Genomic DNA, 15,210 nt, shown 5'->3' with positions numbered 1-15,210 from the left:
TATTTGGTCTTAATTTTCCCTCAATAAATAGTTGAAGGGGCTTTATAGAATGAAAGAGAAGAAGCCTATATCTAAGTCTTGAAAAGCTTCCACATTACATACCATATAAAGGAAAATGAACCTAAATGGGAGGTACACGAAATGTACAGAAAGGAAAGTGTTTCAAGAAAGAATGGTTAACACTAACAGCTGCTGTCAAGTAGAGAAGTGAGATCAGTTGAATTTGACCTCTTTTACGTATATTAGTTACTTAAATGAAATTTATTTCTGTGGAGTGATTTGATTAGGAAGTGAGGAAGTGAAGATTGCTAGTGTAGGTAACCTGTAGGGGTGATTTAACTTTGAATATTTCAAAGGATGAGACAAGCTTGAATTTCCTAACTTAGGAAAGACAGCCAGTCAGGCAAGGGCTTCAAGTATAATAAACTGCTGATCTTCTGTAGGGCTTGGGGGAAGCACAGAGATCTGGAATTGATGGACCTTCAGAGTCTGGAGTGGGTTGATGGTGGGGGAAGACTATTGCTTGGTTGGCATGTAGAATCACTTTCATTGGAGCACTCAGTTGGCTGTCTCTTTTTGACACAAAGAGATATCACTAATGGGTTGGCTTACAAAAACATTCATTGAGTTGAAATGTTTATATCACTAATGGGTTGGCTTACAAAAACATATTCATTGAGTTGAAATGTTGATTAAATGAGGTTACAACCAATTACTTGTTGCCATGGCTCCAAAAATCTTTTCCTAAGAGTGTGGGAACTTGTTTTATACTTAAGGGGCATAATGAATTGGGTAAGATAACTTAAAGATGTGTTGTCAGAAGAGAAGATTTTTAAGGTTGGAGAGGCAAGAGCATTTTTAACATAGGTAGAAAGTTCATAAGAAAGTGATTAAGTAAATGAAAGAAGAGATGATTGATAGTGAGATTAGAGGTATAGAGCTCAGGTTTGGCCTGAGATAGATGGAGACACCACTTATGGTTACAGGAAGGATGGAAATGAACATGAATGTGGATGTTGGTAGGTTTAGTAGCGGAGAATTGAAGGAAATCTTGTTTTATTGTTCTAGTTTTCTCTGAAAATTTGCAAGTGTGGTCACCTGCTGAAAGTGACATGGGTCAAAATTTTGAGAAAGGTAGTCAAGATTCAAAATAGTCAAAGAGAGTGGGAGTGAGCCTACCAAAGAAACCTAGGAATCCTCAGCAGTCTTAAGGATCAATTTGAAGTTGATCACGAGTTTATGATGATATTAATCTATTTTGCTTTGGGACTTTCTAGTAGTGCTTTTGCTGCTCACATAAATAAAGACGAAGCATATATGTGGTAGAATACATCCAAAGCCGGGGTTCTAACTAAAAGAAAGGCAAAAAAGGAGGGGTGGGTAAATACACAGAGTTTTGGCAAATAAAATAATGATTTGTGTAGTTCAAGCTGAATGAAAAATAGGATATTGCCAATGAAATAAACATACTTATATTAATTAATTACATTAATTATGTTTTATATGTATAAAAAGGAACACTTGTGACCTTGGGTATAACTGCTTTAAGTATAGTCCTAAGCATACTTTTTTTAAACTTTTTTTAATTTGAAATATAGCTGATTTACAGTATTGTGTTAATTTCATAGAAAACAAACTTATGGCTTCCAAAGGGAAAGGGGAGGGAAGGGTGGGATAAATTAGGAGTATAGGATTAACAGATACAAACTACTATACATAAAATAGATAAACAACAGGAAACTATATTCAATATATTGTAATAACCTATAATAGAAAATAATCTGAAAATATCATGCTGTTTTTTAATGGTGATAATTTTCTGAAGATCTCTGAACAAGATACATAGATCAAAGGAGTATCTCAAGTACCAGATACCATGTTAAGCACTTATTAAATAAGATGTCATATGTATCTCAACAATATTAGTAAGTAGTTATTAATCCCTGATTTATTTATAATGAAATGAAGTCACGAGGTGATATGAATAGTTTTCCTTATGTTATATAACAAGAAGTGAAACAGATTTGCCTCCAAACTCTTGGCTTATTCCACTACCATCCTTCCTTTTTTTTTTTTTTTAATTTATTTACTTATTTGTTTTTATTTTTGGCTGTGTTGGGTCTTCTTTGCTTTGCGCGGGCTTTCTCTTGTTGGCGGCGAGCAGGGGCTACTCTTTGTTGTGGTGCCCGGGCTTCTCATTGTCATGGCATCTCGTTGCAGAGCATGGGCTCTAGGTGCGCAGGCTTCAGTAGTTGTGGCACGTGGGCTCAGTAGTTTGCGGGCTTTGCGGGCTCTAGAGCACAGGCTCAGTAGTTGTGGTGCACGGGCTTAGTTGCTCCGCGGCATGAGGGATCTTCCCGGACCAGGGCTCGAACCCATGTCCCCTGCATTGGCAGGCAGATTCATAACCACTGCGCCCCTAGGGAAGCCCCCTCGTTCCTTTTAAGGAGAGTTTACATCACTGGAAGAAGGATATTATGTTCGTTACAGTAAACTTGGTTGGCATACGTTAATAGAGAGCATACTAGAACTTCTGAGTAAGTTAATCATTGAGACATTTCTTATTCAAAAAACAGATTTTTTTGAGAGATGGTTTTTCTTTTTTGTGTAGCTTACGCATCAGTCTGTGATGCATCTTTGGTTGAATTTAAAACTTTTAATTTTTTCCGGTGAAATTGCCTTAGGGCATCCATGAATTAATAGGGAATATATTTTTTTTTAAAGGATCATGTATTTAGAAACAAATCTCTGTTTCACAGCTAGCTGGTTGTTTTTAAATCAAGCATTTCTGGGAAGTGGAAAGTGAATTATGCACTCTTAATGTTTTACCTTTTTGATTAAAAAGAAAACACTAAAATTTCAGACATATAAGTTGATATGATACTGAGCAATTTGATGGTAGTGCTTTTCTTCAGATTCAGTCTTTTGTATTATTATAAGTTATTAATTTGTGATTCATGGAGAAAGTATTCTTTTCACTGTATTTACATTTCTACATCGATTTTTACTAATAAAGTATAAAATAGGCATTCCTTCCTCTCAAACTGTTAGAGGACTCTCAAACTTCTGAAGTTTATTCCATTAGGTACTATAAAACAAATCAGGGTAATGAAATACGGAAGCAGATGTCCATAGAAACAGATGTCCTAATGACAACCAACTTTTTTCTTTCCATAAGTTATTTGTGTGCTAGTTATTTGTGTCTTATCTTTTGTAATGGCTTTGTAATTGGAAACCATATGCCATCCCATTTTCAAAATGGCAAAAAGTCTAAACATTTTGTGATGTTTATTTCTAACACAGTGTACAGCGTTAGAATTTTAGAAATTCTTATAGAATAAAAGACTGTTGATTTAAAGGGACCAGGTTTATTTTTATACATATACTAAGTCTCCGTTAATTGTATGTGACCCATCAGAATACTATGCAAAGTAACGCTGAAGTAATGTATAGAAGTAGTCTACTGTCTTGTCTGAAATGTACCTTATCAATTTCCAGTATTACAGATAGTAGTAAAATAATAAAAACTGATATGTTTGGCTATTTTATCAACCTACAATTTGTAGTTTTATTAAAACCTAATATATTTTACTCTCGATTTATTTTTACCACAAGCACATAAGTTAGATATATAAAAATTACTGTTTTTTATTTTAGATATATTTTCAAAAAGTATTTTTTATTTATTGATAATTGAATGAGCCTTAGGTATAAGTTCTAGCATTCAAGAAGTCTTCATTCCACCTTGCTGACATACCTCCTCATGTTTGTTGTTACCATCCTTAAGCATCCTTCTTTATGTTTAAATCAGTATCCATTATAGTATTATTAAAAATGGTCCACCAGTACATTATCCAAATTCAGTGATAAAATATTTGGATTTGACTGTTTATGTGCATATATTTTTTAATTTAATAAAATGTCTTTTTTTTCTTTGTAGGCACTTTGTTTAATGGCATTACCGTTTATTCCTGCATCAAACCTTTTTTTCCCAGTTGGATTTGTTGTTGCTGAGAGAGTATTATATGTTCCTAGCATGGGGTTCTGTATTTTGGTAGCCCATGGATGGCAGAAAATATCAAACAAAAGGTGAATTAAAATGTTAGTGCATTTAATGCTTATTAACTATAGAATTCAGTATGATACATTTAAGTATTTAAAATGTTTATTTAGTTTTTATGTCATATTTTATACCTTCTTGTTTTTCACATTGACAGTCTCCTCATTGTCTGTAATTCAGGTTAGGAAAGCTACATGACCCCTACCTCATCCTGTGGTCTTCCTCATATTTATATAATTTTATTTTACAGCCTGAGACATAACAAACTTTCAGTCAGACCCAAATGCAAAATGGAATATTACTGAGACTAAAGTTTCAGGTGATCATTGCTACTTCCATATGCAGTGAACTCAGATAACAGTCTTCTTCCTTAAGTGAGTTATATCAGGTTAATATATGTAAAATGCATATAGAAGGCAATCTGTAATTTCTTACTTCATCGTAACCACCATGTCCTAATTACCTTAAACCAATAGTTAAGGAACAGAATAGTCACTATCTCCTTTTTCTTACTTTCCAGTCACCCTTCAACCCACAGAATTCTGACTTCTCTCTACGTCACTTTACTAACATGTAACAAATTTCCTCTCATAGCTAAATCCAGTCAATGCTTTTATTTAAATTTTATTTCCCTGGCATGTATAAAAAGTCTCTGTCCTGATTCTCTTCCACATTTGTTCATTTCTGCTCAGTTTTCAGATTCTCCCTGCTGCACCTGCTCTTTAAATATTTTTTATTTCTCAGAGTTTTACTAATAGCCATTTTCCTCACATTGCATGTTCTCCCTGGATGATCTCATCCATGATTACAATTTTCAATGCCATCTACCAAACCTTTTCTCTTAGCTTCTATCCATATATCCAGTTATACTCACTACCAATTTTGGAGTGCCTATCACGTACCAACTCCAGGATACACTCTTTAGATTTTTCTCATTTAATCTTGACACTCCTTAATTCCATTTTGCACATTTGAAAATTGAAGCTCATACAAGTTACCTGAATTACACAAGACCATGCAGCTAGTCAACAGCAGAGTCTTGATTCAGATTTACACCTGACTACTTCCAATGTCCATGTTCCTTCTGATCCACACACTATTATCCTGGTTAAGTGGATCTATCAAAATGAAAGAAATTGAACTCTGTTACTGAGACAAAAAGCACAGACTCAGAGAACATTAATACTATTAATACTAAATAAGATCATAGGGATTATTGAATTATAACCATCATTTTAATTTTTTTAAATTTTTTTGAATTTTATTTTATTTTTTTATACAGCAGGTTCTTATTAGTTATCCACTTTATAGATATTAGTGTATATATGTCATCGCCAATCTCCCAATTCATCACACCACATCCCCCATCCCCACTCCCCACTGTTTACCCCCTGTTGGTTTCCATACGTTTGTTCTCTATATCTGTGTCTCAGTTTCTGCCCTGCAAACCGGTTCATCTGTGCCATTTTTCTAGGTTCCACATATATGCGTTAATATACGATATTTGTTTTTCTCTTTCTGACTTACCTCACTCTGTATGACAGTCTCTAGATTCATGCACGTCTCTACATATGACCCAATTCCGTTCCTTTTTATGGCTGAGTAATATTCCATTGTATATATGTACCACATCTTTATCCATTCATCTGTCGATCGGCATTTAGGTTGCTTCCATGACGTAGCTGTTGTAAATAGTGCTGCAGTGAACATTGGGGTGCATGCGTCTTTTTTTTGTTTTGTTTTAATGCAAATTTAATATACAGTAGTTAAATTAATCATTTTTCTCAGTTTTTTTTAACATCTTTATTGGAGTATAATTGCTTCACATTGCTGTGTTAGTTTCTGCTTTATAAAAAAGTGAATCAATTATACATATACATAAGTTCCCATTTCTCCTCCCTCTTGCGTCTCCCTCCCTCCCACCCTCCTATCCCATCCCTCTAGGTGGTCACAGAGCACCAAGCTGATCTCCCTGTGCTGTGCAGCTGCTTGCCACTACCTATCTATTTTACGTTTGGTAGTGTATATGTCCATGCCAGTCTCTCACTTTGTCACAGCTTACCCTTCCCCCTGCCCGTATCCTCAAGTCCATTCTCTAGTAGGTCTGTGTCTTTCTTCCTGTCTTGCCACTAGGTTCTTCATGACCATTTTTTTTCTTAGATTCCATATATATGTGTTAGCGTATGGTATTTGTTTTTCTCTTTCTGACTTATTTCACTCTGTATAACAGACTCTAGGTCCATCCACCCCACTACAAATAACCCAATTTCGTTTCTTTTTATGGCTGAGTAGTATTCCATTGTATATATGTGCCACATCTTCTTTATCCATTCATCTGTTGATGGACACTTAGGTTGCTTCCATGTCCTGGCCAGTGTAAATAGAGCTGCAATGAACATTGTGGTACATGTCTCTTGTTGAATTATGGTTTCCTCAGGGTATATGCCCAGTAGTGGGATTGCTGGGTCATATGTTAGTTCTATTTTTAGTTTTTTAAGGAATCTCCATACTGTTCTCCATAGTGGCTGTATCAATTTACATTCCCAACAACAGTGTAAGAGGGTTCCCTTTTCTCCACACCCTCTCCAGCATTTCTTGTTTTTAGCTTTTCTGATGATGCCCATTCTAACTGGTGTGCGGTGATACCTCATTGTAGTTTTGATTTGCATTTCTCTAATAATTTGTGATGTTGAACAGCTTTTCATGTGCTTCTTGGCCATCTGTATGTCTTTTTTGGAGAAATGTCTATTTAGGTGTTCTGCCCATTTTTGGATTGGGTTGTTTGGTTTTTTAATATTGAGCTGCATGAACTGTTTATATATTCTGGAGATTAATCCTTTGTCCGTTGATTCATTTGCAAATATTTTCTCCCATTTTGAGGGTTGTATGTGCATCTTGTTTATGGTTTCCTTTGCTGTGCAAAAGCTTTGAAGTTTCATTAGGTCCCATTTGTTTATTGTTGTTTTTATTGCCATTACTCTAGGAGGTGGATCAAAAAAGATCTTGCTGTGATTTATGACAAAGAGTGTTCTTCCTATGTTTTCCTCTAAGAGTTTTATAGTGTCCGGTCTCACATTTAGGTCTCGAATCCATTTTTTTTTTTTTTTTTTTTTGCGGGCCTCTCACTGTTGTGGCCTCTCCTGTCGTGGAGCACAGGCTCCGGACACGCAGGCTCAGCGGCCATGGCTCACGGGCCCAGCCACTCTGCGGCATGTGGGATCCTTCCGGACCGGGCCATGAACCTGTGTCCCCTGCATCGGCAGGCGGACTCTCAACCACTGCGCCACCATGGAAGCCCTCTAATCCATTTTGAGTTTATTTTTGTGTATGGTGTTAGGGAGTGTTCTAATTTCACTCTTTTACATGTAGCTGTCCAGTTTTCCCAGCACCACTTATTGAAGAGGCTGTCTTTTCTCCATTGTATATTCTTGCATCCTTTGTCATAGATTAGTTGACCCTAGGTGCGTGGATTTATCTCTGGGCTTTCTGTCCTGTTCCATTGATCTATATTTCTGTTTTTGTGCCATAACCATATTGTCTTGATTACTGTAGCTTTGTAGAATAGTCTGAAGTCAGGGAGTCTGATTCCTCCAGCTCTGTTTTTTTCCCTCAGGACTGCTGTGGCTATTCAGCATCTTTTGTGTCTCCATATAAATTTTAAGATTTTTTTGTTCTAGTTCTAGTAAAAAATGCCAATGGTAATTTGATAGGGATTGCATTGAATCTGTAGATTGCTTTGGATAGTATAGTCATTTTCACAATATTGATTCTTCCAATCCAAGAACATGGTATATCTCTCCATCTGTTGGTATCATCTTTAATTTCTTTCATCAGTGTCTTATAGTCTTCTGAATATGAGTCTTTTGTCTCCCTAGGTAGGTTTATTCCTAGGTGTTGTATTCTTTTTGTTGCAGTGGTAAATGGGATTGTTTCCTTAATTTCTCTTTCAGATTTTTCATCATTAGTGTATCAGAATACAAGAGATTTCTGTGCATTAATTTTGTGTCCTGCAACTTTACCAAATTCATTGATTAGCTCTTGTAGTCTTCTGGTGGCATCTTTAGGATTCTCTATGTATAGTATCATGTCATCTGCAAACAGTGACAGTTTTACTTCGTCTTTTCCAATTTGTATTCCTTTTATTCTTTTTCTTCTCTGATTGCCGTGGCTAGGACTTCCAAAACTATGTTGAATATAGTGGTGAGAGGGGACATCCTTGTCTTGTTCCTGGTCTTGCAGGAAATGCTTTCAGGTTTTCACCATTGAGAATGATGTTTGCTGTGGGTTTGTCGTATATGGCCTTTATGATGTTGAGGTAGGTTCCCTCTGTGCCCACTTTCTGGAGCGTTTTTATCATAAATGGGGTGTTGAATTTTGTCAAATGCTTTTTCTACATCTATTGAGATGATCATATGGTTTTCTTCAATTTGTTAATATGGTGTATCACATTGATTGATTTGCATATATTGAAGAATCCTTGCATCTCTGGGATATATCCCACTTGATCATGGTGTGTGATCCTTTTAATGTGTTGTTGGATTTTGTTTGCTAGTATTTTGTTGAAGGTTTTTGCATTTATATTCATCAGTGATATTGGCCCGTAATTTTCTTTTTTAGTAGTATCTTTGGTTTTGGTATCAGGGTGATGGTGGCCTCATAGAATGAGTTTGGCAGTGTTCCTTCCTCTGCAATTTTTTGGAAGAGTTTGAGAAGGTTGGGTGTTAGCTCTTCTCTAAATGTTTGATAGAATTCACCTGTGAAGCCATCTGGTCCTGGACTTCTGTTTGTTGGAAGATTTTTAATCACAGTTTCAATTTTATTACTTGTGATTGGTCTGTTCATATTTTCTATTTCTTCCTGGTTCAGTCTTGGAAGGTTATACCTTCCTATGAATTTGTCCATTTCTTCCAGGTTGTCCATTTTATTGGCATAGAGTTGCTTGTAGTTGTCTCGTAGGATGCTTTGTATTTCTTTGGTGTCTGTTGTAACTTCTCCTTTTTCATGTCTAATTTTATTGATTTGAGTCCTCTCCCTCTTTTTCTTTTTTTTTTTTTTTTTTGCGGTACGCGGGCCTCTCACTGTTGTGGCCTCTCCTGTTGCGGAGCACAGGCTGCGGACGCCCAGGCTCAGCGGCCGTGGCTCACGGGCCCAGCCGCTCCGCGGCATGTGGGATCTTCCCGGACTGGGGCACGAACCCGTGTCCCTTGCATCGGCAGGTGGACTCTCAACCACTGCGCCACCTGGGAAGCCCTCCCTCCTTTTCTTGATGAGTCTGGCTAATGGTTTATCAATTTTGTTTATCTTCTCAAAGAACCAGATTTAGCTTTATTGATCTTTGCTATTGTTTTCTTTGTTTCTATTTCATTTATTTTTGCTCTGGTCTTTATGATTTCTTTCCTTCTGCTAAGTTTGGATTTTGTTTGTTCTTCTTTCTCTAGTTCCTTTAAGTGTAAGGTTAGATTATTTATTTGAGATTTTTCTTGTTTCTTGAGGTAGGCTTGCATTGCTATAAACTTCCCTCTTAGACAGCTTTTGCTGCATCCTGTAGTTTTTGGGTCATCCTGTTTTCATTGTCATTTGACTCTAGTTATTTTTTGATTTCCTCTTTGATTTCTTCAGTGATCTCTTGGTTATATAGTAACATATTGTTTGGCCTCCATGTGTTTGTGTTTTTTACGTTTTTTTCCCCTGTAATTCATTTCTAATCTCATAACGCTGTCGTGAGAAAACATGCTTGATATGGTTTCAATTTTCTTAAATTTACTGAGGCTTGATTTGTGACCCAAGATGTGATCTATCCTGGAGAATGTTCCATGCACACTTGAGAAGAATGTGTAATCTGCTGCTTTTGGATGGAATGTCCTATAAATATCAATTAAATCTGTCTGATCTATTGTGTCATTTAAAGCTTGTGTTTCCTTATTAATTTTGTTTGGATGATCTGTCCATTGGTGAAGTGAGGTGTTAAAGTCCCCCTCTATTACTGTGTTACTGTTGATTTCCTCTTTTATAGCTGTTAGCAGTTTCCTTATGTATTGAGGTGCTCCTATGTTGGGTGCATGTATATTTCTAATTGTTATATCCTCTTCTTGGATTCGTCCCTTGATCATTATGTGGTGTCCTTCCTTGCCTCTTGTAACATTCTTCATTTTAAAGTATTTTGTCTGATATGAGTATTGCTACTCCAGCTTTCTTTTGATTTCCATTTACATGGAATATCTTTTTCCATCCCCTCACTTTCAGTCTGTATGTGTCCCTAGGTCTGAAGTGGGTCTCTTGTAGACGGCATATATATGGGTCTTGTTTTTGTATCCATTCAGCAGGCCTATGTCTTTTGGTTGCAGCATTTAATCCATTCACGTTTAAGATAATTATCGATATGTATTTTCCTATTACCATTTTCTTAATTTTGGGGGGTTTGTTTTTGTTGGTCCTTTTCTTCTCTTGTGTTTCCCACTTAGAGAAGTTCCTTTAGCATTTGTTGTAGAGCTGGTTTGGTGGTGCTGAGTTCTCTTAGCCATTGCTTGTCTGTAAAGCTTTTGATTTCTCCATGGAATCTGAATGAGATCCTTGCTGGGTAGAGTAATCTTGGTTGTAGGTTTTTCCCTTTCATCACTTTAAGTATATCATGCCACTCCCCTCTGGCTTGTAGAGTTTCTGCTCAGAAATCAGCTCTTAAACTTATGGGAGTTCCCGTATATGTTATTTGTTGTTTTTCCCTTCCCGCTTTCAGTAATTTTTCTTTGTCTTTAATTTTTGCCAATTTGATTAATATGTCTCTCGTCTTGTGTCTCCTTGGGTTTATCCTGTATGGGACTCTGCGCTTCCTGGACTTGGGTGGCTATTTTCTTTCCCATGTTAGGGAATTTTTCGACTATAATCTCTTCAGATATTTTCTCAGGTCCCTTCTCTCTCTCTTCTCCTTCTGGCACCCCTGTAATGCGAATGTTGTTGTGTTTAATGTTGTCCCAGAGGTCTCTTAGGCTGTCTTCATTTCTTTTCATTCCTTTTTCTTTATTCTGCTCCACAGCAGTGAATTCCACCATTCTGTCTTCCAGGTCACTTATCCGTACTTCTGCCTCAGTTATTCTGCTATTGATTCCTTCTAGTGTAGTTTTCATTTCAGTTATTGTATTGTTCATCTCTGTTTGCTTGTTCTTTAATTCTTCTAGGTCTTTGTTAAACATTTCTTGCATCTTCTTGATCTTTGCCTCCATTCTTTTTCCGAGGTCCTGGATCATCTTCACTATCATTATTCTGAATTCTTTTTCTGGAAGGTTGCCTATCTCCACTTCATTTAGTTGTTTTTCTGGGGTTTTATCTTGTTCCTTCATCTGGTACATAGCCCTCTGCCTTTTCATTTTGTCTTTCTGTGAATGTGGTTTTTGTTCCACAGGCTGTAGGATTGTAGTTTTTCTTGCTTCTGGTGGATGAGGCTGTCTCAGAGGCTTTGCAAGTTTCCTGATGGGAGAGGCTGGTGATGGGTAGAGTTCAGTAAAACTTTAATCTGCTTCTCTACTGATTGGTGGTGCTGGATTTCCTCCCTGTTGGTTGTTTGGCCTGAGGCCACCCAACACTGGAGCCTACTCAGCTCTTTGGTTGGGTAATGGCGGTAATGGAGGTCTCCCGCCAAGGGGTACTTCCCAGAACTTCTGCTGCCAGTGTCCTTGTGCTCACGGTGAGCCACAGCCTCACCCTGCCTCTGCAGGAGACCCTCCAGCACTAGCAGATAGGTCTGGTTCAGTCTCCTATGGGGTCACTCCTCCTTCCCCTGTGTCCCAGTGCACACACTACTTCGTATGTGCCCTCCAAGAGTAGAGTGTCTGTTTCCCTCAGTCGTGTCGGAGTCCTTCAGTCAAATCCCACTAACCTTCAAAGTCTGATGCTCTAGGAATTCCTTTCCCGTTGTTGGATCCCCAGGTTGGGAAGCCTGACGTGGGGCTTAGAACCTTCTCTCCAGTGGGTGGACTTCTGTGGTATAAGTATTCTCCAGTTTGTGAGTCACCTACCCAGCAGTTATGAGATTTGATTTTATTGTGATCGCGCCCCCCCCACTGTCTCATTGGCTTCTCATTTGTCTTTGGATATGGGGTGTCTTTTTTGGTGACTTCCAGTGTCTTCCTGTTTGTGATTGTTCAGCAGTTAGTTGTGATTCCAGTGTTCTCACAAGAGGGGGTGAGAGCACATCCTTCTACTCTGCCATCTTGAACTGATCTCTGCATAACCATCATTTTTAACTGAGAAATTCAGTCCCAAATGATTAACCTAAAGCTATATAAGTAATTTACATCTATTTCATCGAGTTAATTTTACTATGACTTTTAATAAATAATTCTACTTTAAAGTGTAAAATTCTTCAAGAATACCGTGATAATCTGTGGTGTTTATTGTAAAACAATAATGTTTTTAAATATAGCCGGGGATAAGATTGACCCTTTATAAACACTACTAATATGGAAGTTATAGGTAAATGGTACAAAAGAACTCTAAATATAAAAATTCACAATTAAAAATTGGTTTTATCAATTTTTTGTCATTAAATCAAAACAAAATTTTTCAAATAAAGGCAAATATTGAAATATTTAATGTAATTGAAGAGTGAAGTATAAGTGTATAAGTGTTCATAATATTTAATTTTTTCGGTGTTGTTCCCTCTCAAGTTGTATGATTATTAGAACAATCCCTAATCTTTAGAATAAATTCAAACATTACATTTAGAGATATTTAGCATATTTCTTACCTCTGTTTTGGTGATGTAGACAATGTTTCTTTTGTTCTGCTTTTTTTTTTCTTAAATAGTGTATTAAAAAAGTTATCCTGGGTTTGTCTGTCTATGGTGATACTCACTCATGCCTTAAAAACACTCCATAGAAATTGGGATTGGGAGTCTGAATATACGCTGTTTATGTCAGCCTTGAAGGTAAAGTATTATTCAGAATATGTCATCAATTATTTCTTATAGCCATCCCTGATACAGTGTTTTAACTTTTAACTAGGCAGTTAACTGTCAATGTTAAGTACTTCACCACAAAATTAATAAAAAGAATTTTTTCTTTGTATAATATATACCATAACTAGTGCCCTGACTAGTGCTTAGGTGTATGTCTAGAGCATATGTGAATAATTGCACAAATGCTATACCGTTGTTAGACACTCAAATGATAAAATGTTTAAATATGAATGCTTTTGTTTCATTGGTTCTTAAGGTGTACCTTTTTATTTATTTAAACCTTTTAACATCTCTGAAATCAGAATAAATCTTACAGTAAAAGGCATTTTACAATTAATTAGTGACCTTTTTTCTTTCTTAATGGTACCTAAAATAATGGTGAGCCTTATAATTGATGGCATCTTAGATTGAATGAAATAAAATACATGGCAAAAAATGGTGCCCTTCCATATGGAGAATAACCAATGGTTATAATACTGTAGGAAAGATAGGAACTGACAGAAAGGAGTGATACTGCATTTTTATAGAATGGGCAGCATAAATGAGAATAAGTCACAAAATTTGCTTTCTGCAAAAGTTATAAGCAGTGATTTTTTTTCAGATGCTCCCTGTCTTCAAATCTCTGAATTCTTAACTTCCTTTTGGCTGTTTCTGTGCTCGCCAGGGTTCCCATTACCATAATAGACTACATAAATAGCTTTATGTCGAGCCTCAAAATAAGTCATCAGTGCAGTGTTTAAACATATTCACTTGTTCAAATTCTGTCTTTCCCAAAAGAACATAAATAATAGAGCAGGAGTTTTCAAACAGTTCTATGTTTTGATGAAATAAAAGTTTTAGTAAAATTTTAACATGTAAAGTAGATAAACTGTCGTTTTAGTATTTTAATGTTGAAAGGGAGGAGAGGGTAAACTTCATGAAGCAGTGTTCTTTTGACTTCTTCCTCATCTCCATGGAACACTCCATTCCTAATAATATACCAAACAGATATCCATGTTAATTGGAGTTGTATGTATACATACATAGACACATATATATACACATGTTTTTTCTGGAAGAAATCGGAATGATTATTTTCCAGTTTTATTGAGATATAATTGACATATAACTTTGTCTTTAAGGTGTACAATATAATGATTATATGCATGTGTGTGTGTGTGTGTGTATAAAATGACTACCAGAATAAGTTAACATCCATTACCTCATATAGTTACAGTATTGTTAACTATAGTCACCATGCTGTACATTACATCCTCAGACCTTACTTATCTTAAAGCTAGAAGTTTGTACCTTTTTACCCACTTCATCTGTTCATGGACATTTCTATGGAGTACTCCATTCCTAATAGTATACCAAACAAAATCTGTGTTAATTAGACTCATTTTTTTTAATTTAACTAATTTCTATCTGTACTTCCATATTTAAGGTAAATAAAAATAATGCCAAATTATGGAATAATGTGGGTCATGCTCTGGAAAATGAAAAGAACTTTGAGAGAGCTTTGAAATACTTCTTACAGGCTACCCATGTTCAGCCAGGTAAGCATTATTAACTAATAAAGCTATTGTGGTAGTTTATTTTCTTTTTAAAAACATGATTATATTTGTGGAAAATAGGTAGAGTTTATTTTCAAGCTTTATTCCAACTGACTGGAATGGTACAGTGTTTGGTGCTGGCTTATTTCTGAAATGGATTTTATGTTAGGGCTATTTATATCAGACATTTAAGGAGTCTTTTTTAAACAGAGTTGTTGGGTGGCATTGATGAGCAGTTTTAGTGAAGGGATAGATGCAAAAGCTTGATAGTGAGTTTAAGAGAGTGGGAGAAGAATAATTGGAGACAGTTGATACTAAAAACTCTTTTAAAGGGTGTTGATAAGAAATGTTGGTGCCGAGTATGGGGTCAAGAGAGGATAGTAGGATGATGTTTTTTTTTTGTTTTTTGGGAATTTTAGGGGTTTTGTTTTAAGGTGAGAGAAACAAAGCATGTGTGTGACTAATCCATTGAAGGTGGGAAAAATAATAATTCAAGGTGGGGAACCGAAGTACTGGGTCAATGTCCTTGAACAGATGGGAATAGATAAATAGGATCTAGTGCTCAGGGTGAGGATTTCATTCAGTCAACTGAACCAATAGTTAACCTATGTTAACAGGGAAAGCAGAGTGTAGAGACATGATATAGGCAGGTGAATAATAGATGA

At 36.3% G+C, this 15,210-nt stretch overlaps 1 protein-coding gene across 6 annotated transcripts in view; it reads left to right on the top strand.

Annotated features, from left to right (window-relative positions):
• TMTC3 (transmembrane O-mannosyltransferase targeting cadherins 3) overlaps positions 1-15,210 on the top strand; it is a gene marked incomplete at its 5' end in the record, with an annotated part of 314,399 nt that overhangs the window by 31,794 nt on the left and 267,395 nt on the right. For all 6 annotated transcript variants that reach the window (XR_013830631.1, XR_013830632.1, XM_079938133.1 and 3 more), the window contains 3 exons: positions 3,941-4,089; positions 12,860-12,980; positions 14,437-14,548. Coding sequence is in view for 4 of the 6 variants with exons in the window: in XM_079938133.1 (XP_079794259.1) it covers positions 3,941-4,089; positions 12,860-12,980; positions 14,437-14,548 (382 nt within the window). The remainder of the gene's footprint in view (positions 1-3,940; positions 4,090-12,859; positions 12,981-14,436; positions 14,549-15,210) is intronic.

This window comes from Stenella coeruleoalba, assembly GCF_951394435.1.
Source record: "Stenella coeruleoalba genome assembly, chromosome: 11".
NCBI classification, from domain to species: domain Eukaryota; kingdom Metazoa; phylum Chordata; class Mammalia; order Artiodactyla; family Delphinidae; genus Stenella; species Stenella coeruleoalba.
This window is presented reverse-complemented; position numbering and strand designations above follow the sequence as displayed.